General features: G+C 45.4%; 1 protein-coding gene across 2 annotated transcripts in view; it reads left to right on the top strand.

The window, feature by feature from the left end:
• Positions 1 to 26,782, top strand: part of hnf1a (HNF1 homeobox a) — a 165,634-nt gene that overhangs the window by 96,156 nt on the left and 42,696 nt on the right. For both annotated transcript variants that reach the window (XM_080208440.1, XM_080208442.1), the window contains exons 6-7: positions 12,875 to 13,076; positions 20,706 to 20,897. In XM_080208440.1, the coding sequence (XP_080064566.1) occupies positions 12,875 to 13,076; positions 20,706 to 20,897 (394 nt within the window). The remainder of the gene's footprint in view (positions 1 to 12,874; positions 13,077 to 20,705; positions 20,898 to 26,782) is intronic.

Here is a 26,782-nt window from a genome sequence, read left to right as displayed (position 1 = left end):
GTGTAGGGATGCTATGATTTGCTTAACAGTAGTTGGTAAACTTCATACATCTGTATTTACAGTAGGAAAGGGGTGAGGGAGCCTTAAAAAACTGCAGGTTTAACAGCAAATCGTCTATATCATAGAGAAAAAAGTAACACCCTATTCCAATTAAAAATGGATAGATTTTGTAACTGTGATAGGAACAAGGAAATCATTTAACAGTGAGTATAAATTAGCACGAGCGTTTTTTACACAATCAAATCTTATACAATCATTGGTCTTTTACCACACTTAAGTTTTATAGACTTAAACACATCAGACTAAAAGTACTTGGAAATAGTGGCGCTGAAGACTGAAGCCTATGAGTCACATCTATGGCACTTTTACAGTGTGGTTCAATGGATAAGTTCCATCTGCCCTTTACTGTCATTAAACAGTAGCGGCCTAATGGCCTTGACCATTATTCTTTGCCCCTGTCCTTCTTGCTGATAACAAATGCCACCTTAGTTCTGAGAGCCAGGATATTGCAGTGATTGCTGTCTTTTTAATTCAGGATGTGGGCATGGCTGCCCACCCCTCATTGCCCTGAAGATGGTGGCGAGCTGCCTTCTTGAACAACTGGGAGCAGTCTGGCATAACCGAGGGGCTTGCTAGGCCAATTCATAGAATCCTTCCAATACCGAAGGAGCCTTTCACCCCATTGAGTCTGCAATCCCACTCGGACCCTATCCCCGTAACCCCATGCATTTACCCTAGCTAGTTCCCCTGTCACTAAGGGGCAATTTAGCATGGCCAATCCACCTAACCCGCACATTTTGGGCTGTGGCAAGAAACCGGAGCATCTGGAGGAAGCCCACGCAGACACTGGGAGAATGTGCAGACTCCACACTGACCCGAGGCTGGAATTGAATCCGTGTCTCTGGTTCTGTAAAGCAGAAGTACTAACTGCTGTGCCACTGCGCTGTCTGAGGATAGCTAAGGCACAGCTATGTTCTTCATGACAAGGTTCAGGAATGCCTCAGGGCGGCACGGTAGCACAGTGGTTAGCACTGCTGCTTCACAGCTCCAGGGTCCTGGGCTCGGTTCCTGGCTTGGGTCACTGTCTGTGTGGAGTTTGCACATTCTCCTCCTGTCTGCGTGGGTTTCCTCCGGGAGCTCCGGTTTCCTCCCACAGTCCAAAGATGTGCGGGTTAGGTTGATTGGCCATGCTAAGAAATTGCCCCTAGTGTCCAGGGATGCATAGGTTAGAGGGATTAGTGGTATAATATGTAGGGATATGGGGGGTAGGGCCTGGGTGGGATTGTGTTTGGTGCAGACTCAATGGGCCAAAGGGCCTCTTTCTGCATTGTAGGGTTCTATGCCTTGTTTCTCTTTTTCTCCTCCTTCCCCCCGCCCCTCTCCTCGGCCTGTCTTGCCCTCTTGCTCAGGTATTTGCTCTGGCAAGAGCAGATCTTGTATCTTCACCAAACGGCCAGTGATTATGTGTGAGCTGTGGACGGTCAGTATTGGTGGCTTAATCAATCATAAGGAAGTTCATGACTGATCCAGATCCTTGATGTCAGCATGCAGTTAATGCTGTTGGACCACCATCAGTTGTGAGAGCCCTGGCCAATATTGCTTTCCTTAACCAAAAGAGAAAATGCTGGAAAATCTCAGGCGATCTGGCAGCATCTGTAAGGAGAGAAAAGAGCTGATGTTTCCAGATGACCCTTTATCAAAGTTAAAAGGAATGAAAGTGGGAGGTATTTGTAAAGAAAGAAAAGGTAGAGAACAGTAAAAAATTAAATAAAATAGAATGGAATAAAATAGAATTTCTTTCCTTAACCCACCCATATAGCAACCAGTGCTGTTGCCCTGACATCTCCCCTGGCTGAGATTAGCTTAATCAAGGACTGAACCCATGGCCGTTCTGGAGTGAATTGGCTTAGTTAAATTGCTAAATAAACTTCACTGAGTCGTTGAGGGAGCCTGGTCCCAAAATACCATTACACAACCTCCTGTAGTAGACAGGGAACAAGGTCAAAGGTCTTTCTTAGAGTGAAAACATAAATAAAAGTATGTAGAGTATTAGAAAATCCCTCAAAACAATCATTCATCTGGATTTATTCATCCGATTTTAATAAAGTGACTGACGCAGAACTGTGAGGAAAGCCAATAAAATCAGATCCCATTTGCAATGAAAGCTGAATGTTAATAACGGGGAGGGTGATTGGATCGTAGTTGACAGGCAGTGTGTCTCATTGTCATCATTTAGTCAGGCACGTCTGACAGTATTTGTAAACTGGATCCGTGATATTCAAACAATTCCGGAATATCCGTGCAGCTCTGGGATGGAATCCTCAACTTCCAGCTCTTCCTGCTTTGGGTGCCGACTCTTTCAGGAGCAGGTTTACTTAGTGCAGATGAGGCTGAATTACAGTGGGGTCAAATTGCTGAAAGGAGCACTGAGGGAGTATAACCTTAATCACAAATGATATAATACGATCATGGCTTATTTCTAGAAGATCCGTGAAAGATGACTGGTGGATTGAGCAGGTTTCAGGAATGGAGCCAATTCTTTAATGGGATGTAGGCACCGCTGGCAAGGCCAGCATTTGTTGCCCATCCCTAATTGCCCTTGAATAGAATGGCTTGCTCGGTCATTTCAAAGGGTTAGCTGACAGTCAGTCACATTTCATAGATCTGGAGTCACATGTAAACCAGAACAAGTATGGATGACAGATAGAAGTTTAAAGTTTATTTAATAGTGTCATAAGTAGGCTTACATTAACAGTGCAATGAAGTTACTGTGAAAATCCCTGAGTCGCCACACTCCGGAGCTTGTTCAGGTCCACTGAGAGAGAATTTAGCCTGGCCAATACATCTAACCAGCACCTCTTTTGGACTGTGGGAGGAAACTGGAGCACCGGGAGGAAACCCACGCAGACACAGGGAGAATGTGCAGATTCTGCACAGACAGTGACCCAAGCTGGGAATTGAATCTGGGTCCCAGAAGCTGTGAGTCAGCAATGCTAACCACTATGCCACTTTTCTTCCTTAAACGTAGAAGATAGGAGCAGGAAGAGGCCATTTGGCCCTTCGAGCCTGCTCCTCCATTCATCACGATCATCGTTGATCATCTAACTCAATAGCCTAATCTTGTTTTCTCCCCATAACCTTTGATCCCATTCGCTCCAAATGCTACACCCAGCCGCCTCTCGAATACATTCAATGTTTTGGCATCAACTGCTTCCCGCGGTAATGAATCCCACTCTTTGGGTGAAGAAAGGACATTAGTGAACCAGATGGGGTTTTTATGATTATGAATGATAGCTGTCGTGGTCACCATTGCTAACAGTAGCTTAATAATTCCAGATTTATTCATTGAATTTAAATTCTGCCAACTGTTGTGGTGGGATTTGAACCCATGCCACCCAGACCATGAGCTTGGGCTTCTGGATTCTTAGCCCAGTGAAATTACTGCTAGGCCATCATCTCCCACCACATGGCATGGGATATGTGCTGGATAGATAATGCCAAGAGTGACTTATCACGGAATAGATATAGATGCCTGAAGCGAGCAGGCTAGTGCTGAACTGACAACAGTGCACTGAATTCATTTACTCCCTTTGTTGCTGCTGTTTGGAGTTCAGTGGTAATTTAGTACTAGTTTAGTAGCAGTAATAGTTGAAGCAGCTTAAAGCAGAAGAAAAGTTAATGAAGTTGATGGTGAGCTAGAATCTGAAGGGATGGGTTTTCATAACAATTGGCAATAGTTGTCTTGGTAACCATTACTGAGATGAGCATAAATTCAATTAATATACCCAGAATATAAAAATCCACCAGCTGCTAGGGTGGGATTTGAACCCATGACCCCTGGGCCTCTGGATTACTCATTCAGTGACATTGCCACTACACCATCATTTCCCTGTAAATTATAAATATGGGACCCTGAAAGACAAATGAGTTTGGGATTGTGATGCTATGGGAGTCTCACAGGAGACTTTATCAGGTTTTTACAGACTAGGGAGCATTTAATGCTATTGGAAGCTATTGGCCATTGCACCGAACCAGCATGTCTTTTGGAGTGTGGAAGAAAACCAGAGCACCCGGAGGAAACCCACGTAGATGCGGGCAGAACATGCAGACTCCACACAGACAGTGATCTGAGGCCGGGAATCAAACCCAGGTTCCTGACCCTTTGATGCAGCAGTGCTAATCACTGTGCCACCGTGCCGACCTGCACAGCTTTGGACTGTGGAAGGAAACTGGAGCATCGGGAAGAAACCAACGCAGACATGAGGAGAATGTGCAAACTCCACACAGACAGCCACTCGAGGTCAGAATCGAATCTGGGTCCCTAGCACTCCTGTACACTGTTTTCAACTGAAACATCTGAATTTCTATACCAGTGACTACTACAAGACTCATCCATCTCCACGGGCTTCTTCCGTTGTGGAAGTTGTGCGACTGGCAAAGTGATTTACCCTGCATCGGCTTCATCCTGTCAACCTCTCTGAAAGAATACAGCCTTGGAGATGTTGTGAAACCTCTTCCTATGTTTTCAGTGGGAAACATACTAACCCTCTGATTTTACCTGATCTGGAGTTTGCTGTGGGGTTATTAATAGAGGATTTGATTGCTCCAATTGGGGAAAATGCATAACCACCACCAAATCAAAACTCGAAAACACTTTTCTGTTTATGGATATGTGGTAAGGAGAGAAAGCAGGTTTTGTTTTAAATTAAACCCACTCCTGTCCACAACACATTCCAAGCTGAATCCAGGAACAAAGAGACCCACTAAAGGTATTCTCATTCCAGTCCAGGCCTGTGGGAACGTCTCTGAATGGACCTTCTCGAGTTCACGGAGATAACATTCCTTATAATTGTTGATTATTACGCCAGATGGATTGAGGTTACACATCACCACATCAGAAGCGACCACACTACTGAAATACATGGCGTTTCCAGCCTAGTCATTTCACACAATGGCCCACATTTTGCCAATACACACTTTCAGCCATTCAGTGAAGCCAATGGGTTTGTCCACATGACTACCAGATACCTGAAAACTAATGGGCGGGCCACCAAGGAGTCAGGATGGTGGAGGTTTTGTTGAAGAAAAATGACAATGTCAACTTGGCACTGTTGAGCTACCATGCCAGTATGGTCCAACCAGCAAGACAATTGCGGACTCAACTTCTCGCTCTTCCTCACAAGCTTATGTTATGCTTCCACACAACACATACGTAAGGGAGGATGAGTATCGTGCTAATCAAACCAGAGACTATAGTCAATGCCACAGAGGACCTAACATAGCAGAACTCCAGGTACGTGAGTCAGTATGGGTTTGAGACCGAAATCATAAAGGCCAGGTTTTGGATAAAACACTCGAGGTCTGATTTTCCAGCCGCATTCGCCCCAAAAGCGGAAAATCCCACATGAGGTCAATGGACCATTCCGTGGTCCGCCCCTAGCCTGCTCCGATTCCCATGGCAGGCGGAATGGGAACATTCACTCCTGCTTGTCTTGTGGAGACTGAGAATGGAATAGTGAGAAGAAGCAGAAGCACACTCGTATCTACAAGAAGAAGATCTTCAATGGAATGATCCATTTCCCAGACAATCAGAAAGATGACCAGAACAACAAGCTGGTAGTCTCTGATCATTCACACTCCATTCTAGAGAGTTCAGGAAAAAACGTGGAGAACGTGAATCCTTTACATCTTCCGAGAGAGCTGGAGACAAGGGCAGAGAGATTGGTGAAATAACCGTAACTCTCTGAACCAAGGATGAAGGCAGATTTCAAAGAGAGATGTAGGATAACATAAGCAATGTATTTAACAGAGACAGAGACTTGGATAGGGAGATGTAGTGTTAAGGGTTAATGTAAATAGACAGTCTAGATCATCAATGATCTTAGCTCACGTGACAATAGAGTATGCTGGAAGGTAGTTCTATGTGAAACTTCATGTTTATCCTGTACATGGTTAGAACATACTTAATTAAAACTGAAAGTTACTAATAGCCTTGCCTCCAACAGTCGCTCTCAATCCTAACCAAGCTAAGAACCCCAACAATGAAAACAGCAACAACATCTTCTCAAAGGCAATCAACAATTGTCAATAAATACTGTTCTTGCCATCAATGCCCACATCCCATGAATGACTAAAGAAGAAGTGACTAAAAGGATTCACAGATAAGAACATAAATCAAGTTGCCTTATCGGTAGATAGGGCGCTAAGCTGTCTTTGAGAGACAACCTAAGACTGTCTAACAGCATTGTGGGTGTAGCTACACCACAACTACACTGTTTCAAGAAGGCAATTCACCATTACCTTTGAAAGGACAATTAGGGAGGGGTAACGTGTGCTGGCCTAGCCAATGACACTCAACGTGCCATGAAAGTATAAATAAATAAACAGGCTATAGAGGCAGTAAGCATTGCTGGCATCGTGTTTATACTACTTGCAGGGTCCATTCATTCCTCAGAATAGACAAAGACAGCACTGGTACTAAGCTGAATTATTTTATTGAATAGACCTTAAAATTAACATTACAGAAAGCAAACTGAAAATAATTATTGGGGAGGGAGAGAGAGAGATACTGGTTTTTGCCAGTCCTGTACTGATCACAACAGAACTCAAAACAGGCTCTGGACTGAACTAAAAGCATAGAACTGACTACAATATATCTTAACTCTTATCTGTATTATTGAAATTGCTCGGCACATGCTGTCTCTAACTTTCATAAATAACTTGCAGATGCTGTTTATGAAAAACTTTATTTTGGCTTATGAGAAAGCCTGTTTCTGTTTGCATTGTACCTTTAAAAAATGTAATCAATGTTCCTAGTTAATGCCACATACCTGCTGAGTCTTAGAATGTGATCAGATTTGCTAATCCCTAGAGTCTAGCATTTAAATGTAATTGCATTGGCAGAAATATCTTAAAATGAAGTCTTTGCATTAATGAAGCAAACATAGCTAAAGGTACGTAAGATCCCTCACTACTTCATTGAATCAAACTTTGTACCCAGGTTTGATCCTGGCAAATATGTCGACCCCAACAATGGTCATTAATGCCCAGACCTTCCAAAGAACAGCCACACCACAATCAGATCTGTTTGCAAACTCTCCTACCCTCAAGTTAGTAAAAGGAGTGTAGAACTGAGCCTTATTGATGAGGGAGTTATTTATTGGTGTCACAGATAGGTTTATGTTAACACTATAATAAAGTTACTGTGAAAATCCCCTAGTGGCTACACTCCGGCACCTGTTTGGGTACACTGAGGGAGAATTTAGCATGGCCAATCCATCTAACCAGTGACCATTAGGACTCAGTCCCAGATGGCTCATTTTGATCTGCAGTGGACAAGCAGGATGTCAGAATTGGCCTCAGTGATAGAGAGAAAGGGTAATCAGTCAGGATTGAAGCTCAAGTTGGAAAGAGCATTGGGATGGAAAAGGTTTGGATTGGGATTTGGCCATGATTGTACTCCCCTCCCAGAGCTGAATAAGTGCATGTAGACTGTTTTGTGGCATGAATCAAAAGTCTTCAAAAGTGGAAGATGCAAGGTTAAGACATGTTATTTGAAGCAGAATAGTTAATTTCTGTTTAAGCCACACAACTAGGTTGCTTTCATAGATATCCTGAAAGAAGTAATAGGCTGCCAGGCACCAGAACCACACATTCGGATTAGAATGCATGTGTTCAATTTGTAGGTTAAGGATAAAAGAACACTTTTATCTGTAAACAAGTCTTATCTTCTCCATATTTGTTCATCTGAATACGGAGTTGCCAGGGAGATGGGTGGAGACTGCAGGGACCCAGCATAGCAGACCAGATTCATAAAAGACCCAGTTACTTATTTGTTAGGGCTGAACAATTCTCTCCAAATATAGCAACTGTTTTCCTGAGTATGGATGTATGGGCAATTGTCCCGCCTGAGTGAAGTGCTTTGAAAGCATTATTTTACATTATTTGATTCATTAGCTGTGAGGGGGTTCATCAACTGCTTTTACACTTCATAAAACATATCTCCTGAAATAAAAGGCTATTAAGTAAGCTCTTTGTTTTATGACTATTTCAATTACAATTAGACAGCTCTGTTGAAGGAAAGAAAGCCTTTAACTTCTTAGTAGACTTGGATTTCTGTATGTTGTCCCCAGTTTTTTCCACTTGCCTCCTAAAGGAATGACCCCTTGCTGAGGTACCGTTCTATTAGTGCTGCTACCCTCTCGTGCCTCACTCAAAATGGCCATTTTGACAAGCGTGAGGCCTAATCATGAATGTCAGTGGAACTTTCAAAGGGCAGTTCATCCAGGCACCTTGCTTTCACTTAATGTCCTTTTCTTTTATTTGTTTATGGAATGGAGATGTTGCCAACAAGGCCAGAATTAATTGCCGATTCGTAATTGTCCCGGAGAAGGTGGTGGTGAGCCGCCTTCTTGAACCTGTGCTGGTCCAAGGCTGGAACTAGCAGTCAGGAACTGGATGTCTGGGTGGTTCTGCTCTCCATGGCTAGGGCCTCAAACTTCATCCCCAACTGCAATTCCAACCATAGGCGAGAAACCCTCTGGGAGATGCTGACGATTTCTGTTCATTTGCGTTTGAGGTTCTGATTTTGATAGTTTTTCATTATGGTAGATTGTCCTGCATATTGATTTACAAATAGGAACATGTGAACATAGGCCATTCAGCCCATCCAGCCTGCTGTGCCATTCAATATGATCTGGCTGTGTCTCAACTCCACTGTGCTGTCTGACCCCATGACCCTTGACTTCCATGTTGATCAATAATTGGTCCAATAAATTCAACAACAGAGCCTTCCACAGCTTTCTGGGAGGAAAATTCCAATGTTTAACAGACTTGAGAGAAAAATGTTACATTTGATTTCTGATTTATTATTGTCACATGTATCAACATACAGTGAAAAGTATTGTTTCTTGCACGCTCTACAGACAAAGCATACTGTTCATAGAGAAGGAAAAGACAGTGCAGAATATAGTGTTACAGTTATAGCTAGAGTGTAGAGAAAGATCAACTTAATGCAAGGTAAGTCTATTCAAAAGTCTGATGGCAGCAGGGAAGAAGCTGGTACGCGACCTCAGACTTCTGTATCTTTTAGCCGACGGAAGAAGGTGGAAAAGAGAATGTCTGGGGTGTGTACGGACCTTAATTATGCTAGCTGCTTTGCCGAGGCACCAGGAAGTGTAGACAGAGTCAGTGGATGGGAGGCTGGTTTGTGTGATGGATTGGGTTACGTTCATGACCTTTTGTAGTTCCTTGCAGTCTTGGGCAGAGCAGGAGCCATACCAAGCTGTGATTATGGCGGGGTGGTATTATCAGCCCGCAGTCTCTGTCAGAGAGTGCAGCGATGTGGGTGGAAAATCCAGAGACTCAGGAACCTCATGAATTTAAATATTAGTAACTGATCCCCCTCACCCCACCACATGATCACCCCTCCCTAAATATTCACACCCCGCTGATGTCACAGTTCACAGCAGGTTTGGTCAAATGGGAAACCGCTGAGGGGATCCTTCCAGGGGGCACAGAGGTAAGTATAGCCATCGGATGGGGAGAGGGACATGTCCGGCACAGGTCAACACTGCCTTTTTACTCTTATGACTGCATTAAGAAGTGAGGTAGGAAAGTATGAGGATAAGCTGACCTGGTTTGTGGGGCTCAAGGGCAGCTTTAGGGCCATGCAAGCCATGAGGATCTGCCATCAGTTTGAGTGTGTAGCGAGTAGTATGCTGCCTAGGGAAATGCAGGGACAGCAACCCAAACCTTTACACAGGACCAGCCCTCCCTGCATGGCGAATGCTGCTCCTGTTAGGGTCTTCATGTTGCTATTTACAGTAGGAGTATGGGAGCTTGTGGTACACATGCTGACTTTGATAAGGAGTTGTACTTGGCAGAGAGGGTAAAAGCTAAAGAGCGGGGAAGAAGAAATGTGAAATATTATTTGTGTTAAAGTCAATAATGTCCATATCTCATGAGCCCTAACAGCCAAGAAAGTAAGTACTGTATTTTGTTTGTCAGCACGTTTTACTGCAACAACTTGTTCCCTAACGATAGTATAAGCTGTGTATGGATTGCACAAACTGACGTTACAGAACTTCCAACAGTAGGGCACAGAGTTATATAAATACATGAAAGGCATTCATTTAGTTAAGAGAAAGTTTTACCATTTAGAAATCCCTGGCAGACAGATATCCCATCAACAAGAACCCTCTTAAGAAGAGAGTCTTGCCATTGGAAACAATCTGTTAAAAACACCCTTCCACCATTGGAAACTGAGACCCGCATTAACCCATTTGACCCATTGCGCCTGTGCTGGTACATTGTCAGAACAATTTAAATCTAATGCTGCTGCCTTGCTGTCTCTCGATAGCCCTGTAAATTACGCTTGGAATGTTTAACTGCCCTTCTTCTAAAACATGGTCGGCCTCTGCCTCGATGAGTCCCTGTGGCCCATCCCTGCACACTTTAACAACTCTATTAAAGACAGTTTTCATAACCTCGCTCCTCATTCTCTTAATGACAGGTTTTAGTGGATAAGCCACTTGTTCCCCAATAAGAGTAAACAGCCTATCCCCACTCAGTCTACCGAGACTTCTCATAATCTAAAAAATAAATCTATTAAATCTAATCTCAAACCTCTCTGCTCCAGTGGTAATAATCCTAGGATCACAAATTACCTCTGATAATTTACCTTTTACGCTTTCTTTGGCTTTAATGTGTTTTCTACGATCAGTGACACTAAACAAACACTTTAAGTGTAACTGAACTTTTAAAGTTGCACTCTACATCCCTATTCATAAAACTTAAATTGCCACGGACCTTTTTATGATTCTGTCAAGCTGCATTTGTAGTTCCAGGCAGTTCAGCATCGTCCCATCAAATGGGCGGCACAATGGTTAGCATTGCTGCCTCACAGCACTGGGGACCTGGGTTCAATTCCAGCCTCAGGTCACTGTGTGGATTCTGCAAATTCTCCCCGTGTCTGCATGGGTTTCCCCCAGGTGCTCTGGTTTCCTTCCACACTCCAGTGATGTGTGGGTTAGGTGGATTGGCCGTGCTAAATTGCCCCATAGAGTCAGGGGGGGTTAGCAGAGTAAATACATGGTGAGAGGATCTGGGTGGGATTGTGGTCAGTGCATACTCGATGGGCCAAATGGCCTCCTTCTGCACTGTAGGGATTCTAAACGTAAAAGGAAGATGAACTTGCATTTATTGTAGCACTTTTCGCAATCTGTGGACATCCCAAAGTACGTTACAAACTGGTGAAGTTCTTCTTTGAAGTGTAGTCGCTGTTGTATTGTGGGAAACCCAGCAGCCAACTCCACAGTTGCTAAACCATTGCTTTCAGCAGCAAATTTCAATATCGTGCTTCTAACGCTTGTGTACAAATTATTTATACACCTACCAAGAATAGAAATAGCAGTATCTATCCTTGCTCTGATAACACCCCTTAACTTAATGCCTTTGTTTCCTGTCCAGCAACTAACTTCCTACTAACGCCGCCACATTTCCTTTCGACTGTTTACCTGAACGTTTGTAACATGTTGACTGTGAGGCAATTGATCAGGTTACCATTTAGAAACTCATACACACAGTGGGAGGAATTTTCCAGCCACCCTCACCCTGGGATTAGAAATTTCCACCTGAGGTCACTTGCTTGTCAGTCACATTCTCCACGGTGAATGGACGGGTGGGTGGGACTGGGAGATTTCCGCCAATCTTTATCACACTCCTTTTAATGTACAATTGGTCACTGCTTCAGATTTTTTTTCCCTTTAGCAAATAGATGCTCCCTGTCCTTCATTCGCCCACTGTCTTTCTAAGTTTTAAATATTTATTCTTGGGCAGAAAGAGCTACACTGGTGTGAACATAAAGGTATAAAGAGTTGACCGTTTGGGCTGTTCAGTGTGATCATGGGTAATTCTGGCCTTCATTCTGGCACATGGTGGCACAGTGGTTAGCGTTGCTGCCTCACAGTGCCAAGGTCCTGAGTTCAATTCTGGCCTCTATGTGGAGTTTGCACGTTCTTCCTGTGCCTCCGTGCGTTTCCTCCGTGTGCTCCACCTTCTCACAGTCCAAAGATGTGCGGGTTAGGTTGATTGGCCATGCTAAATTCTCCCTTCGAGTCAGAGGGATCAGCCAGGGTAAATATGTGGGGTTACAGGGATAAGGCCTGGGTGGGATTGTGGTTGGTGCAGACTCAATGGGCTGAATGACCTCCTTCTGCACTGTAAGGATTCTATGATTCTATGAACTCCACTTTCCTGTCTCTTAAATCCCTTGATTCCCTGAGATACCAAAATCTCCAATCTTAAATGTGTTCAACGATGGTGCATCCACCCTCTGGGGACAGAATTCCAAAGATCCATGACTTTTTGAGTGAAGAAATTTCTCTTCATCTCAACTGTAAATGATTATCCCCTTATCTTGAAACTGTGCCCCATGTTGTAGATTCCCCGGCTAGCAGAAATAATCTCTGTTTGAACAATCCCGCTCGAGGCCAACAGAGAATGCCGTACTCTGAGTCTTCCCCGTTTCTGGAATCTGGGCGGGCGTGGCAGTAAAATTCCGGCCTATGATTCTATGAAATGCAATCAAAGCCAAGAGTCCACCGCAGGGAGAGCAACCACTAAACTTACCAAAGCGTGGCAATGTATTACACCTTATCACATTGCCTCCTAGCTGTACCCACACAAACCTTACACCACAGGCACTGTAATGACGGGGTTGGTTCACTCCATTGAGGCTGGAAATTGCACTTGGGCTGAGGTGAGGCCTATTTTGTCCCTTGATGCATAGCAAGCTGGGTAACTAATAGTCTACAACAGGCAGTGATAGTTCACATTTAATTCTTCGATCTAACCTTATGTGTTCTCTTCACAGATAGCTGCCTCTGGAGGAACCCTTCCCCCCGTCAGTACACTGACTGCCCTCCACAGTTTACCACACAACACCCACACTGTCACCCAACAGACCCAGAACCTCATCATGGCTTCCTTACCCAGTGTCATGGCCATTGCACCGACTGAGTCAACCTGTCTGTCGCCTGCCTTAACCAATGGAGGAGCTTCAGCTTTGGTCATCGGTGAGTAGGTGTGAGTGGCTGGGATATTTATTATAACCTCCTAAAAGGGAGAAATATACACATTTATTTAGGCTCTTTGCCCATCCGTAGTAAGCATCTGAAAATCTTTCAAACATGTGAAGCATAATGGATGGGATTTTCCAGCCTCAACTGTCCCGAAACCGTAAAATCCCACCTGAGGTCAATGGACATTTCTATAGTCCACCCCTCACCCACTCCAATTCCCATGGTGGGCAGGATGGTAAAATTCCAACTGGGTGTGAAAACATGGCAACCGTTTTGTACAGAACATCATCCCAATGTATCAATAAAATGCCAGGGTTTGCTTGAAACAACCCCGCAGAGAAACATGAAGTATATTTCTTAAAGACACAGTATCGTCACAGCAGCTCACCACCATCTTCTCAGGGGCAGTTAGGAAAAAGCAGTACATGCTGGTCTAGTCAGCGACTCCCACATCCCATGAATGAATTTTATAAAAGGTAACTAATAATTCTGTTTTTCATTGTATTTGTGAGGGAGGATGTGAGAGCCCCAGGCTCTGGTTTGAATATATTTGAAGATCTTTAGCCTCTAAGTGGACAAGTATTACATGGAGATGATAGGGGTGATTCTCTTGGCCCAGCTCTAAAAGCACAATGGGCTGGGAGACATCAGCAGAGGCCCTTTAATGGACTCCCCACTGGGCGCCATGGACTCTGTACATCTCCAGGGCAGCATTTGTGACGTCGTCAGCTCCGCCCCAGAAATCGGCGCAATGCTGATTTGAATATTAAAATCCCAATTTGATTATCATTAGCAGGCCCAGGAATGAAGTCTGTGGGTCCGCTAGCCTCTCACACCCCCTCCCCATCAGAAATGGTTCATTCCAACAAGGTTTACAACAACTCCCCACTAATGGGGAGCTGGTGGTCGACCCAATGGGAGTGAAGGGGGAGGGGGGCGCCATTGAGGCCCCACCAGGAAGTCAGGGGTAAGGGCAGGGAGTGCCGGCCTAGCAATGCCCAACGGGCAAACTGATCATGCCCTAGGGATATCTTGGCATTTGCCCATTGGGGAGGACACATCAAGGCTGACCCCGGAGACGTCCAGGAGCTCAGCGATCAGGGATGCGGGGGTTGCGGGGCTGGCCAGCAACCGTGAGGCCAGCAATGTGAAGCTGCTGCCCATGCATCGATCGCCGCTCTGACAGATTGGTGCATGCACAGTGGCATGCTCAGCGCTATGCTGCCGGCCTCTCGGGCAGGAATAGACTCTGTACCTGGATTTTCAGAGTGAATCTCTCTGAGGATCTCTGCAGAATGTGGGAGATTCATTTTGAAAATCCTGTTTCTATGTGAATTCGGCATTTTGAATTTTTTTTTTGGAAGAATCGCCCCTAATATCACAGGTTAACTTATTATTCAAAGAAAAAATATCAAAAAGCACAAATATCCTTGGGACCCAGACACTAGTTAATCAGCAACAGTACTGACTGATGTGTAATTCATACAATTAAAGATGACAATATTAAATCATTCACCCTATTGTGCCTAGGCTAACTCTCTGCCAGAGAAAACTCCTGCTGCCTTGCTCTCTACCTTGTTCTATACCTTCCACTGTTTCAAATGTTACCCTCTCTCCCCTTAAAAGATGCAATGGTTTCTGCTTCAGCTGATCCCTGTACTTACACTCAATGTCTGATCTTTTCTGAGTAAATTGATTTTGGGCGGCACAGTGGCTCAGTGGTTAACACTGCTGCCTCACAGCACCAGGGACCTGGGTTTAATTCCTGGCTTGGGTTGCTGTCTGTGTGGAGTCTCCATGTTCTCCCCGTATCTGTATGGATTTCCTTCAGATACTCTGGTTCCCTCACACCGTCTGAAAGACATGCTGGTTAGGTGCATTGGCCGTGTTAAATTCTCCCTCAGTGTACCCGAACTGGCGCCAGAGTGTGGCGATTAGGGGATTTTCACAGTAACTTCATTGTAGTATTAATGCAAGCCTGCTTGTGACACTAATAAATAAACCTTAACTAAGCATTATGAAATTAAAAGCTTGTGTTTTATAGCACCTCATGAACTCAGGATATCCCAAGTTTCTTTACTGCTAATGAGTAGTTGATGTTGTAATGTAGGAGGCTTACACACAGCAAGATCCCACAAACAGTAATGTAACAATGACCATATCATCTGCTTTAGTGGTATTGATTGGGGGATAAATATTGGCCAGGACATGAGATAACTTTTCAATTCTCCTCTGAAATGGTGCCAATTAAATCTTTAATGTCTACCCAGAATTTAACCCATCCAGGGCACATCCAGAAGATGGCTCGTGATGATATTGGGTGCGTATCCTGACAATAGGACAACATGGTGGGACAGTGATTAGCACTGCTGCCTCACAGCACCAGGGACCCAGGTTCAGTTCCGGCCTTGGGTCACTGTCTGTGTTGAGTTTGCATATTCTCTCCCGTGTCTGCGTGTGTTTCCTCCGGGTGCTCCAAAGATGTGCAGGTTAGGTGGATTGGCCATGCTAAATTGACCCTAGTGTCTGGGGGATTAGCAGGGTAATTGTGTGGGGTTGCAGGAATAGGGCCTGGGTGGGATTGTGGTTGGCAAAGACTCGATGGGCCAAATGGCCTCCTTCTGCACTGTAGGTTTTCTATAATGTTAAGTCATCCTGCACCTGCACAATATTTCGCTTGGCGGGTGTAGGCGCAGATTAGCTGTGGGCCCATCGACAAATATGGAGTCAGTTGAAGGGAACATCCACCCGGAATAGTATGTTGCAGCAGGACGCTGTGTAGCTCAGGTGTGCTGGCACAACGGATGGTGTAGCCCATGCCTTTGGAACCAGATTGCCAGCTGTGCCAGCCTCCAGGAGAGGAAGGGGAACCGATCAGGGCTGAGAAGAAGCAGAAAACCTCTTGGAGACAATGATATAGTAAAGAGGAGATTGTCCTTCCAATGCGCTGTACCCAGTGAGCAGAAAAACTGTGAGGCTTCAGTCAAACCTGATTTATGGAGTGCCAGGTGAATGTGACTGCATTCCACCAAGGATTTCCACATAAAATCCTCAGCCCGTGCTCACTGGCTCCCTTGGATTGAAATTTTAATTGAATTTTTAAATAAGGTGCAGTGATGAATTACTCGAGTATCCCGGTTTCAAAGAGCAGGGAGACCTGGCAGAGGTTTGTACAGTTCAGTGGGAAAGACAGATGTGGCTTTCTCAGAAATCTGATACTTGTACGCTCCAGTGTATACATATGTAAAGGAAAATTTCGGATTTCTCAATCAGTGCATTCACTTCCCACAAGAGGCAGCGGACAGAAGGTGGGGACATGCACACACCTCCATGAACATACCGGTTGTAACAAAGGCTCATTTATGACTGGGGTGATGTACGAACATGCGATACCAATGGGCAAAAGAATCCAGCCAGGCCCCAGCAATCGATAACAGTGGCTTGCTTTCATATAGCACCTTTAACATAATAAATATGCCTCAGGACACTTCCCCGAGGAGCATTACAAAATAAGGTTTGACCCTGAGTCACACAAGGAAGTATCAGGACACATGACCAAAGGCTTGGTCAAAGAAACAGTTTTAAGCAGAGTCTTAAAATAGACAAAAGAAGCAGAAAGGTTTAGCGGGGGAATTCCAGAGCTTAAGAGCAAATAAAATTGGAAGTGCCAGAATTAGATAGGCACTTATTATCTCAGAGGATTGTGGGTCTGGAAGAGACTACAGAGTTAGGGAGGGGTGTTGTTGGGGATTTGAAAATGAGGAAGACAATTTAATAATGGAGGCATTGCCAGGTTGCGAGCTAACATAGGTCAACAATATCAGTGGGTGACTGAGATTTGGTGCAAGTTAAGTAGCAGAGTTGTGGCTGACTTCAAATTTACAACAAGGAGAATGTGGGAGAGTAGTGGGAGTGTATCGGAATAGTCAAGTTTAGAGGTAACAGTGACATGAGTGAGGGTTTTGCAATGTATGTGCTGGGGCAGGGATATGAGGTGATGTTCCAGAGGTGGGAATAGGCTGCTTGAGTGATAGCATGAATATGCATCGGAAGCTTACTCGGGGTCAAATTTGACACCAAGGTTGTGAACCATCTGGTTGAGCTTCAGTTGCCAGGGAGATTGGTAGCTAAGGAACAGAGTAGTAGGGCTTTATATGATGGTGGCTTCTGTATTGGAGGATATTTCTGCGCATCCAGTGCTGGATTTCAGAAAACAGTTGTATAATTTACAGACAGTAAAGGAGCCAGGAGTTGAAAACGGCAGTGGTGAAGAGTGGTATTGTCACTGGATTAGGAATCCAGAGACCCAGGGTAATGTTCTGAGGACCCGGGTTCAAATCCCACCATGGCATAGAATCCTACAATCCCAGCAGTGCAAAAGGAGGCCATTTGGCCCTTTGAGTCTGCACCGACAACAATTACACCCAGGTCCTATCTCTGTTACCTAATGCATTTACCCTGCTAATTCCCCTGACACTAAGGGGCAATTTAGCACGGTCAATCAACCTAACCTGCGCATCTTTGGTCTGTGGAGGAAACCTGAGCACTTTCAAACCCATGCAGACGTAGGGAGAATGTACAAACTTCACAGACAGTGACTCGAATTGATTCTGGGTTCCTGGCACTGTGAGACAGCAGTGCTAACAACTGTGTCACCGTGCCGCCCAATCACGACAGATGGTGAAATCTGATTCAATAAAAATTTGGGATTGAGGGTGGGATTGTCTGGCCGTGCTCGCCCCCAGACTGGAAAGACCTGCCTGAGGTCAACAGACGTTTGCATGATCTGTGTCCTGCCCGCTACGATTCCCGTGGCTGGTGGGACAGCAAAATTCCACTCTAAGAGTCTAACGATGACCATGAAACTGTTGTCGATTGTCATAAAACCCCATCTGGTTCACTAATGTCCTTTAGGGAGGGAAATCTACCATCCTTACCTGGTCTGGCCTACATGTGACTCCAGAGCCACAGCAATGTGGTTTACTATTAAAATGCCCTCTGAAATGTTCAAGGGCAATTAGGCAAGAACAGTAAATGCTAGCCCAGCCAGCAACATACAGATCACAAGAATGAATTAGAAAAATAGAGAGAGGACTGGTCCACCTATGTGAAAACTAGACGATGTTGCTGAGGGGTGGCTTATAGGGATGAGAAATAGGACGAGGCCAAAGATAGATGGTTGGGAGATGCCACAGCTCATGGTGCAGGAGTGGGAAAAGAAGCAATCAACTGGTAATGATCAGATTGATAAGACTGGAACCTGGTGAGTGCTGGCCCACCCAGCTGGACAACGGTAGAGAGGTTTTGGAGGAAGATGGTCTGGCCAACAACATCAAAGACTGTAGAGGTTGAGAGGGATGAGGAAAGAAAGTTCACCTTTGCCACAGTCACAAAGGATATCATTTCCCTGCCAAAGCTGGTTGGAGGGATTGGAGTTCTGGAAAAGATGGGCATAGATTTGGGAGGGGACAACATATTCAAGAACTTTGAAGTGAAAGGTGGAGATATCATGCTTCCATAGCTGCAGTATCTTGGCTAAACATTATCCTCTTACCATCCACCACAGGCAAGTGATCTCTCCAGGGGAGAGATTATTCAGTGTTGCTGGGTGTGTTTCATTTGCTGCCTCACCTTCTCTCTTTTGAAGTCTCACTTTTATTAAGAAAATGGACGAAATGAATTCAGAATACTACTTATATTAACTTTCCAGAGTAGGACAAGGGCTACAATTTTATTTAAGAGGTAAATAGTGGAAAGAATCAGCCAGTCAAGCAAGAGAGAAAAACATTCAGGTTGATGACCTATCATCAAGCAATCCCAGTTTGTGTTTCAGCTTTCTGGCATCTGCAGTATTTTACTTCATTTGGACACAGGCTCAGACCAGTAAGAGATGCGTTTTGAATTGATGTAAGCTTGCAGCCAGCGTGATTAACATATAGAATAGACTTTCAGATAGTGAAGGCAAAGACTGATGAATAATTTCTAAAAACATTTAAATGCTCCATTAGGCTTTAGGATTATTTTGGATGCATGAATTAAGCTTGGTTGACAGATTCATATAAATTTACATTGTGGATGCATGAATTTGGATGCATGCATTTGGATGCATGAATTAAGCTCGGTTGACAGATTCATATAAATTTACATTGTGGCGGCCTCCACATTGGTGTCAACAGTTGCTTATTTGGTTGCACTCTTGCCTTTGAGTCAGGCTGTGGGTTCAAGTTCCACTCCAGAAACATGAACGTGCCATCTAGACTAATACATAGTGTGGGACAGAGGGGAGTGGGATTTTATGGCCTCACTCGAGCGAGATTAGAAATTCCTGCCCAAGGTTAACGGACATTTCTGTTGACCGCCCCTTGCCACCTCCGATTCTGTGGCGGGCGAGGCAGTACAATTCTGGCAAGGGAGTGCCATGCTGTCAGAGATGCTGATTTTAGAATCATAGCATCATAGAACCCTATAGTGCAGAAAGAGGCCATTTGGCCCATTGAGTCTGCACCAAACACAATCCCACGCAGGCCCTACCCCCATATCCCCACATGTTTTACCCGCTAATCCCTCTAACCTATGTATCCCAGGACACTAAGGGGCAATTTAGCATGGCCAATCAACCTAACCCGCACATCAGTGAACCTTTGTTTTGAGACAGGACACTAAACCACAGTCTTGTATGCCCTTTTGGGTGTCGTATGGTGTTGCAAAAAGAGTGGGGGTGGTCTCTCCGGGGACCCGACACAGTTATCCTACAGCCAGCATCATTAAAAGGCAGATTATCTGGCCATTATCACATTTGTGGGATCTTGTTGTACAAAAATTTGCTGTTGCATTTCCTACATTGCAACAAAGACTTTTCAAAAATAATCTGTGGTGATTGTCACTTTAAGGCGAGGCTGACCGAGTAAGGGTCACCTGGTCTGGACAACCAATCATTACCCAGCGTGGGGAATCTCTCTAAGGGAAGTTTACCTAGCTAGAATGAGTTTTCTATGGACTAGCTGAAAGCATGCAGCTCATGAAATAACCTTGTAAATAAAATTCATTTGTTCCAGTTAAGAAGTTTCCAGAGTTCATTTGCCCATTCTTTTTGGCCTTTTGACTAAGATTAAGCATCAGATCAAGCCCAAGATGGGGTGCAATGCCTCATCTTGTCAATTTGAATTTCGTTTGTCTCTCTTGTGGGGACCATGAATTGGACTCAATTGCATTTGGTTTTTGGAGCAAGCAGGGAGATGGATTCGGGTCCGCCCAGTCAACTCTGTGCATTGGCTTTGTAATTTTAAGAATGTATTTAAAAATTACATTTAAAAAAAAATCTTTAGATACCCAATTGGCTGTGAAGCACTTTGGGGTATCCTGAGGTCATGAAAAGACTGCAAAGTCTTTCATCCCTGTCTGAGAGGGTGGAGTACGTTGCTGAGTTATTGCCGCTGGAAACATCCAAGGACTATTTCAAACTTCTTTAATGTTCAACGTAACTCCCCAACAAAAACAAACCCTCAGTTTACCTCACAATGTGCGTCGAATTAGGACGTTCTAATGTGCTCTGAGGTTTCAGCTATATGGAACATGCCAACAAAAGCATTTCCGAACACAGATGTTTATTTTTGCACTTTCCAGGCCTTGCCACGACTCAAGCTCAGAATGTTCCGGTCATTAACAGCGTGGGCGGCAGCCTGACGACCCTTCAGCCTGTGCAGTTTCCACAGCAACTACATGCCCACCACCAGCAGCCAATCATGCATCAGGTCCAGGGTCACATGGCTCAGAGTTCATTCATGGCTACAATGGCACAGCTTCAGAACCCACATGGTGAGTTCCTTCTTGTTTATTGTCATTCCAGTGGCATGCGGCTTCAAAAGCCACCGATTGGAATTCACAGTCAAACTCAAAACTCTCAAGTGTTTTTGCATTTAAAGTCTAGCTGGCGATACATCTTGCACCCTACACAATTTCGGAGGTTACACGTATTCTGTAGAAGCGCTGATATTGGGACCTGGGGAAATTCTTCCTTCCCCGGTTTGTTTTTCCTCAACGTTCCTCAGCTACTAACTAAAATGTGGAACACGCAATTCCTGTGGAAACATGTTTCTTGGTGCAGGTTTATCAGATGTCATGAGCCAAAATACTGCAGTTGCCAGAAGTTTGTAACAAAAACAGAAAATGCTCTCTGGGCCTGGTAGCAAAGGAAAGTCTTCCTGATGCAAGGTTATCTACGCGATAACCTGCTCCGAACTTTCTCAAATCCCAGGTTGAGCCGCCATCAGGGCCAAAGGTTGTTCCTGAGCCCATGCGGGACCCTGGGTAAGATATTATCAGTGGAGGTCAATTGAGCATCCACCAACCCGACTTCCATTGAGGAACAACAGTCTGCTCCTCAAAGTTGGCAGCCAAGTCAGAGGGCCAGCAGCTCAACAGCACCACCAATAGAGATGGCCACTGCTGAGATTGCAGGAAAAAACGGGGGTGCTCACAGGTTGAGGTACCGTCGAAGGGAATTGAACATTTCGTTTGTTGTGGCGGGGCCTGGCGATCGGAGGGGTGCCCCTTCCTGTGGTGGCATTGCAGCTGTGGGGGCCACCATTATTTCCAGGGGGAATGGGGGTGGGGGGAGATGTCTGTGGGCAATGGAGCAGCTATTAAGATGCTCACCCCCCACAAACTGAAACCCATCAGGAAGATGCCGTTCTTTCCCTGCCAGCAGGGTCAGGAAGTGACCATTAATTGGTTGCCCAGTCAGTCAGCGTGGACAGCTGTGCAGTGATCAATTCCACGATTGGGAATATCCCGTGGAGGTGGGAATATTTGCTTTCAATGCCTCTGCCATCATTTTAACCAGGTCTCCCACCTCCCAGCTGGGCTGGTAAAATTCAACCTGTTCTCCATAGACCTGCTAAGCATTTCCAGAAATTGCTGCTTTAATTCCAAGTATCATTACACTTCAGTGATTCTCAAGCAGTGAAATGAGTCTCTTAACCTTGGCGAACGCCTAGAAAGGGCAGCAAAAGATAACCAAATACTTCAGAAAAAGAAATACCAAACTCAAGATTGTCCAACATTCCTGAGCTTAATTTATCCATGTTTTCCCTACCCAGAGAAAGGTCCTGACTCCCTGACTCACTGTCTCCTGGCCCAGAAGGGAGAAATCAATTCTCACCTGCATTCTTATTTCCTACTTTACTGGTGTCCCATTTTAAAGTATGATGTGTTGGATTGGGGTGGGCACAGTAAGAGGTCTCACAACACCAAGTTAAAGTCCAACAGGTTAATTTGGAATCACGAGCCTTCGGAGCGCTGCTCCTTCTTCAGGTGAGTGGCCACCTAATGAAGGAACAGTGCTCCGAAAGCTCGTGACACCAGATAAACCTGTTGGATTTTAACCTGGTGTTGTGAGATATTTTAAAATATACAAGACCAGTTCAGACCAGTATTCTTATTTCCCCATGTTTACCGTTTTTTACTTCTGGGGGTGTTTCAGCCTGAGCTGCTCTCTTGATGTTTTATATTAGTGGTGGTTTTTCCATTAGAGTAGGTAGAGGAGGCAAGTCCCAAGTCAACCTCAGCCAGAATGGGAATAAAACTGGCATCATTCTGAAACACATACCAGCCACCTAGCCAACTGAGCTAACTGGGCCCCATCCTTAGATTTATATTGGAGGGAGCATTACAAGTCCATGAATTCACAGAAATTTTTATGTTGAATTCAGACTTGAAGCTGAATTTTTGATTCTTCAGGTGCCATTTCCCTCTCCTCACCATGCAGTTCTCCACCCTCTTGGCACTCATTTTCCCCTGCCCACTCCATCCCAAGTTTAGTGGCTCAGTATGCCAAACCTGCCTTGCTCTGAGAATGTGGCACTGCGCCAGCATTGCAACAGTCCAGATTTTGTGCTTAAGTTCTATGGCGGAACTTGAACTCATGGTCTTCACTCAAGAGGCAAACATTTTTCATCATTCTGCCACAGGATGTGGGCGTTGCTGGCTAGACCACCATTTATTACCCATCCCTAATTGTCCTTGAGAAGGTGGTGATGAGCTGCTTTCTTGAACTGCTGCAGTCCATGTGGCGTTGGTACACCTACAGTGCTGTTAGGGAGGGAGTTTCCAGCGTTTTGATCAAGTGACGGTGAAGGAACGGTGATATATTTCCAAGTCATGATGGTGAATGTCTCGAAGGGGAACTTGCAGCTGCTGGTATTCCTGTTCCTGTTGCCCTTGTCTGTCTAGATGAGATTTTGGGTTCGGAAGGTGCTGTTGACTGATAATTGATAGCCATCAGCTGAGCCAATACATATTGGGAAGAAATTATATTCTTCTTTTGTACCATGCTTGACGTTGTCGGGGAATATCAAAGAATCATAGAATCCTACAGTGCAGAAGGAGGCCATTCAGCCCATTGAGTCTGCACCAACCACAATCCCACCCAGACCCAACTCCCATAAACCCACACATTTAGCCTGCAACCCCCCACCCCCACAACACTAGGGTCAACTTAGCATGACCAATCAACCTAACCCGTACATCTTTGGACTGTGGGAGCACCCGGAGGAAACCCACTCAGACATGGGGAGAGTGTGCAAACTCCACACAGACAGTGACCCAAGGCCGGAATTGAACCCAGGTCCCTGGCGCTGTGAGGCAGCAATGCTAACCACAGTGCCGCCATGCCGGCCCTCCCTCCTCGGCCCATGTGACTGCCTTTCATCCTTTCCTATTTCCAATGCTGTGTGCTCTCCGTGAAATTTGTGGTTGTTTATCTAGTGTGAAAACAGAAGGGGCACACTATTTTACCACACATCCCACCTACATATTTAATTACCAAACAAGGTGATAGATTGGTAACAGCTCAGGGGAGGTTTGATTCCAACAGCTCCAAGGGGCATTTCTCCGACCCCACCATTGAAGAGGTGTCACAGCTGTCACCCCCACCCTCACCAGCGCAGATACTCACACCTCAGTGGGATCACAAAGTAGGCAGGCTTCTGGGTCACTCACTGGTGAGGACCTCACAGCTGAAGATCCACAGTAGGTGGGGGCAGGCACGTCCCAGGGGAAGGACACTCGAAGGGATGTGAGAGCCCAGGACTCTGCTGAGCCCCTGGCCAATGATGATTCCCTAGGCCCGGTCATCCCATAGCTACTACAGCTGCAAAGACAGAGTCGCGAAACTAAGGGAGAGATGATAGCAACCTTCTGCAGAGTGCAAGGCCAATTGGAGGTGTCCTATCACCTATCCAAGGAGATGGTGCCATCACTGCAAGCAGCAAGGTCAACACTGCAAGGTTGGTATTTGTAGTGGAGACCTTGGTGCAGGACGTACAGTCCATGGCAGGAGATGTCCGCAACCAAGGGGTGGCACGGTAGCACAGTGGTTAGCATTGCTGCTTCACAGCTCCAGGGTCCTGGGTTCGATTCTCGGCTCGGGTCGCTGTCTGTGTGGAGTTTGCACATCGTCCTCGTGCCTATGCAGGTTTCCTCCTCCGGGTACTCTGGTTTCCTCCCACAGTCCAAAGATGTGCAGGTTAGGTTGATTGGCCATGCTAAGAAATTGCCCCTTGTGTCCAGGGATGTGTAGGATAGAGGGATTAGTGGGTATAATATGTAGGGATATGGGGGTAGGGCCTGGGTGGGATTGTGATCGGTGCAAACTCGATGGGCTGAAGGGCCTCTGTCTGCACTGTAGGGTTGTATGATTAACATGGTAGGATTTCAGCTGCATGATGCAGGCGCTAATGGGAATCCATAAAATGTTGTCAGTGCCAGAGGACAGTGGGGCTTCTGGATCTCACTCCAGTTGCCTCTCCACCCCATGGAGGAGCACAGGGATCCCCAGAACCTGGGGGGGAAGATGAACAGCAGGAGTACAGCCTGGAACCCTCCAGCCAACCACGTGCAGGTTTGCTCAACACATTGAAGAAAGGATAGACTTGCATTGGAGGCAGTACCATGAAGATTCATAAAATTGATCCCTGGAGTCGTCCAATGATGAGGAAATTGAGCTTGTATTCTCTGGAGCTTAGAAGAATGAGAAGCAATCTCATTGCAACTTACAAAACTCTGAAGGGGCTTGATAAGGGTGGAATGGTGAGAGATTGTTTCTGCTGGTCAGGGAATCTACTACATGGGGGCAAAGTCTCAGTATAATGAGCTAAACATTTAAGACAAAGATGAGGAGAAATTACTTGATTCAAAAGGTTGTGGATCTTTTGAATTCTCTCCCCCAGTCAGTTGTAGATGTTCAATCATTGAGTGCATTTAAAGCTGGGATATAGACACAGTTTTGGGCTGTGTGGGAATTAAGAGAAGTGGAGTTGAAACTCAAGATCAGCCATGATCACATTGGATGGCAGTGCAGACCTGACGAGCTGTGTGGTCTATACTCCTGCTCCTAGTTCTTGTGTTTTTACACCCTGTGAATAGCAATATACTTGGACTTTCCAGAATGGTCAGGTTTTCAGAATGAGCCCTTGAACTTGCACCAAATCATAGAATCCTAGAAGGAGGCCATTCAGCCCATCAGGCCTGCACTAACAACAATCCCACCCAGGCCCTCTCCCCGTAAACCCATGTATTCACCCTGCTAATCCCTCTGACACTAAGGGGCAACTTAGCATGGCCGATCTGCCTAACTCGCACATCTTTTGACTGTACTGACATCCGACAAATGTATTGACATCTCTCACAAAACCTGCAGCTTTAGTGTGTGAGCAACGTCCCTTCACACACTGAGACAATGGAGTAACTCTGGGCGTGATCATACTTGCCCAGTCACGCCACGCTCCCACTGCAGCGGAGATGGAGAATTTGGCAGCCAGCCAAATCTCCGTTCACTGCAGCGGGATGGGAAAATCCTGCCAACGTGAAAGGTTGGATAATTCCAGCCATTGTATCCGCTTTACAGAATTGTTACACCAATAATGATGTAAAAATGAATCTAAGGAAAGGTCGGATAGTTAGGTTCTGGGTAAAGTATGTCAGTGTGGTTTTAGAGTTTGCATCTAGACAGGTAACGAACAATGTCAGATGTAGGTGCAGCCCCGATGCCACTGCATGCGTTTTTGGGAATGGTGGGCATGGGGAATGCATAGAAATGTTGTAGCTAGAATAATGCCATTATGATCCTTAAAGAAATGGGGATCAATTCAGGGACAGGCATTGACTGGCTTAAAGACCCAGGCAATGGCACTCAATACACCGGAGTCTAGAGATGGGCTTTCGATTCCTCACTTTCCACATTCAAAGAATCCCAGCATTGCAGAAGGAAGCCATTCGGCCCATCGAGCCTGCACCGACAACAATCCCACCCAGACCCTAACCCCGTGTATTTATCCTGCTAATCTCCATGACCCTAAGGGGCAATTTATATGGCCAATCAACCTAACCCACATATCTTTGGACTGCAGGAGCAGAGCACCCGGATGAAACCTATACAGACAGGGGGAGATTGTGCAAACTCCACACAGACAGTGACCTGAGGTTGGAATTGGACGTGGATCCCTGGCACCGTGAGGCAGCAGTGCAAACCACTGCACCATCACGCTGCCCATTCTATTACAAGAAGAACTCAATGTTAGGGTCTCTGTCACATATGGAGCTGAGTCAAGAGGAAGCATACAATGAGTGTGAAAAAAGCTCCCAGTATATTGGGCACAATATACCTGCAGTTTATTCTCATTTAGCCAGATTTATTATATTAC

The sequence above is a fragment of the Carcharhinus amblyrhynchos genome, chromosome 20, assembly GCF_965287045.1.
Source record: "Carcharhinus amblyrhynchos chromosome 20, sCarAmb.v2.hapA, whole genome shotgun sequence".
Taxonomy (NCBI): domain Eukaryota; kingdom Metazoa; phylum Chordata; class Chondrichthyes; order Carcharhiniformes; family Carcharhinidae; genus Carcharhinus; species Carcharhinus amblyrhynchos.
Note: the sequence above shows the minus strand (reverse complement) of the source record. Positions and strands in the feature narration are given on the sequence as shown.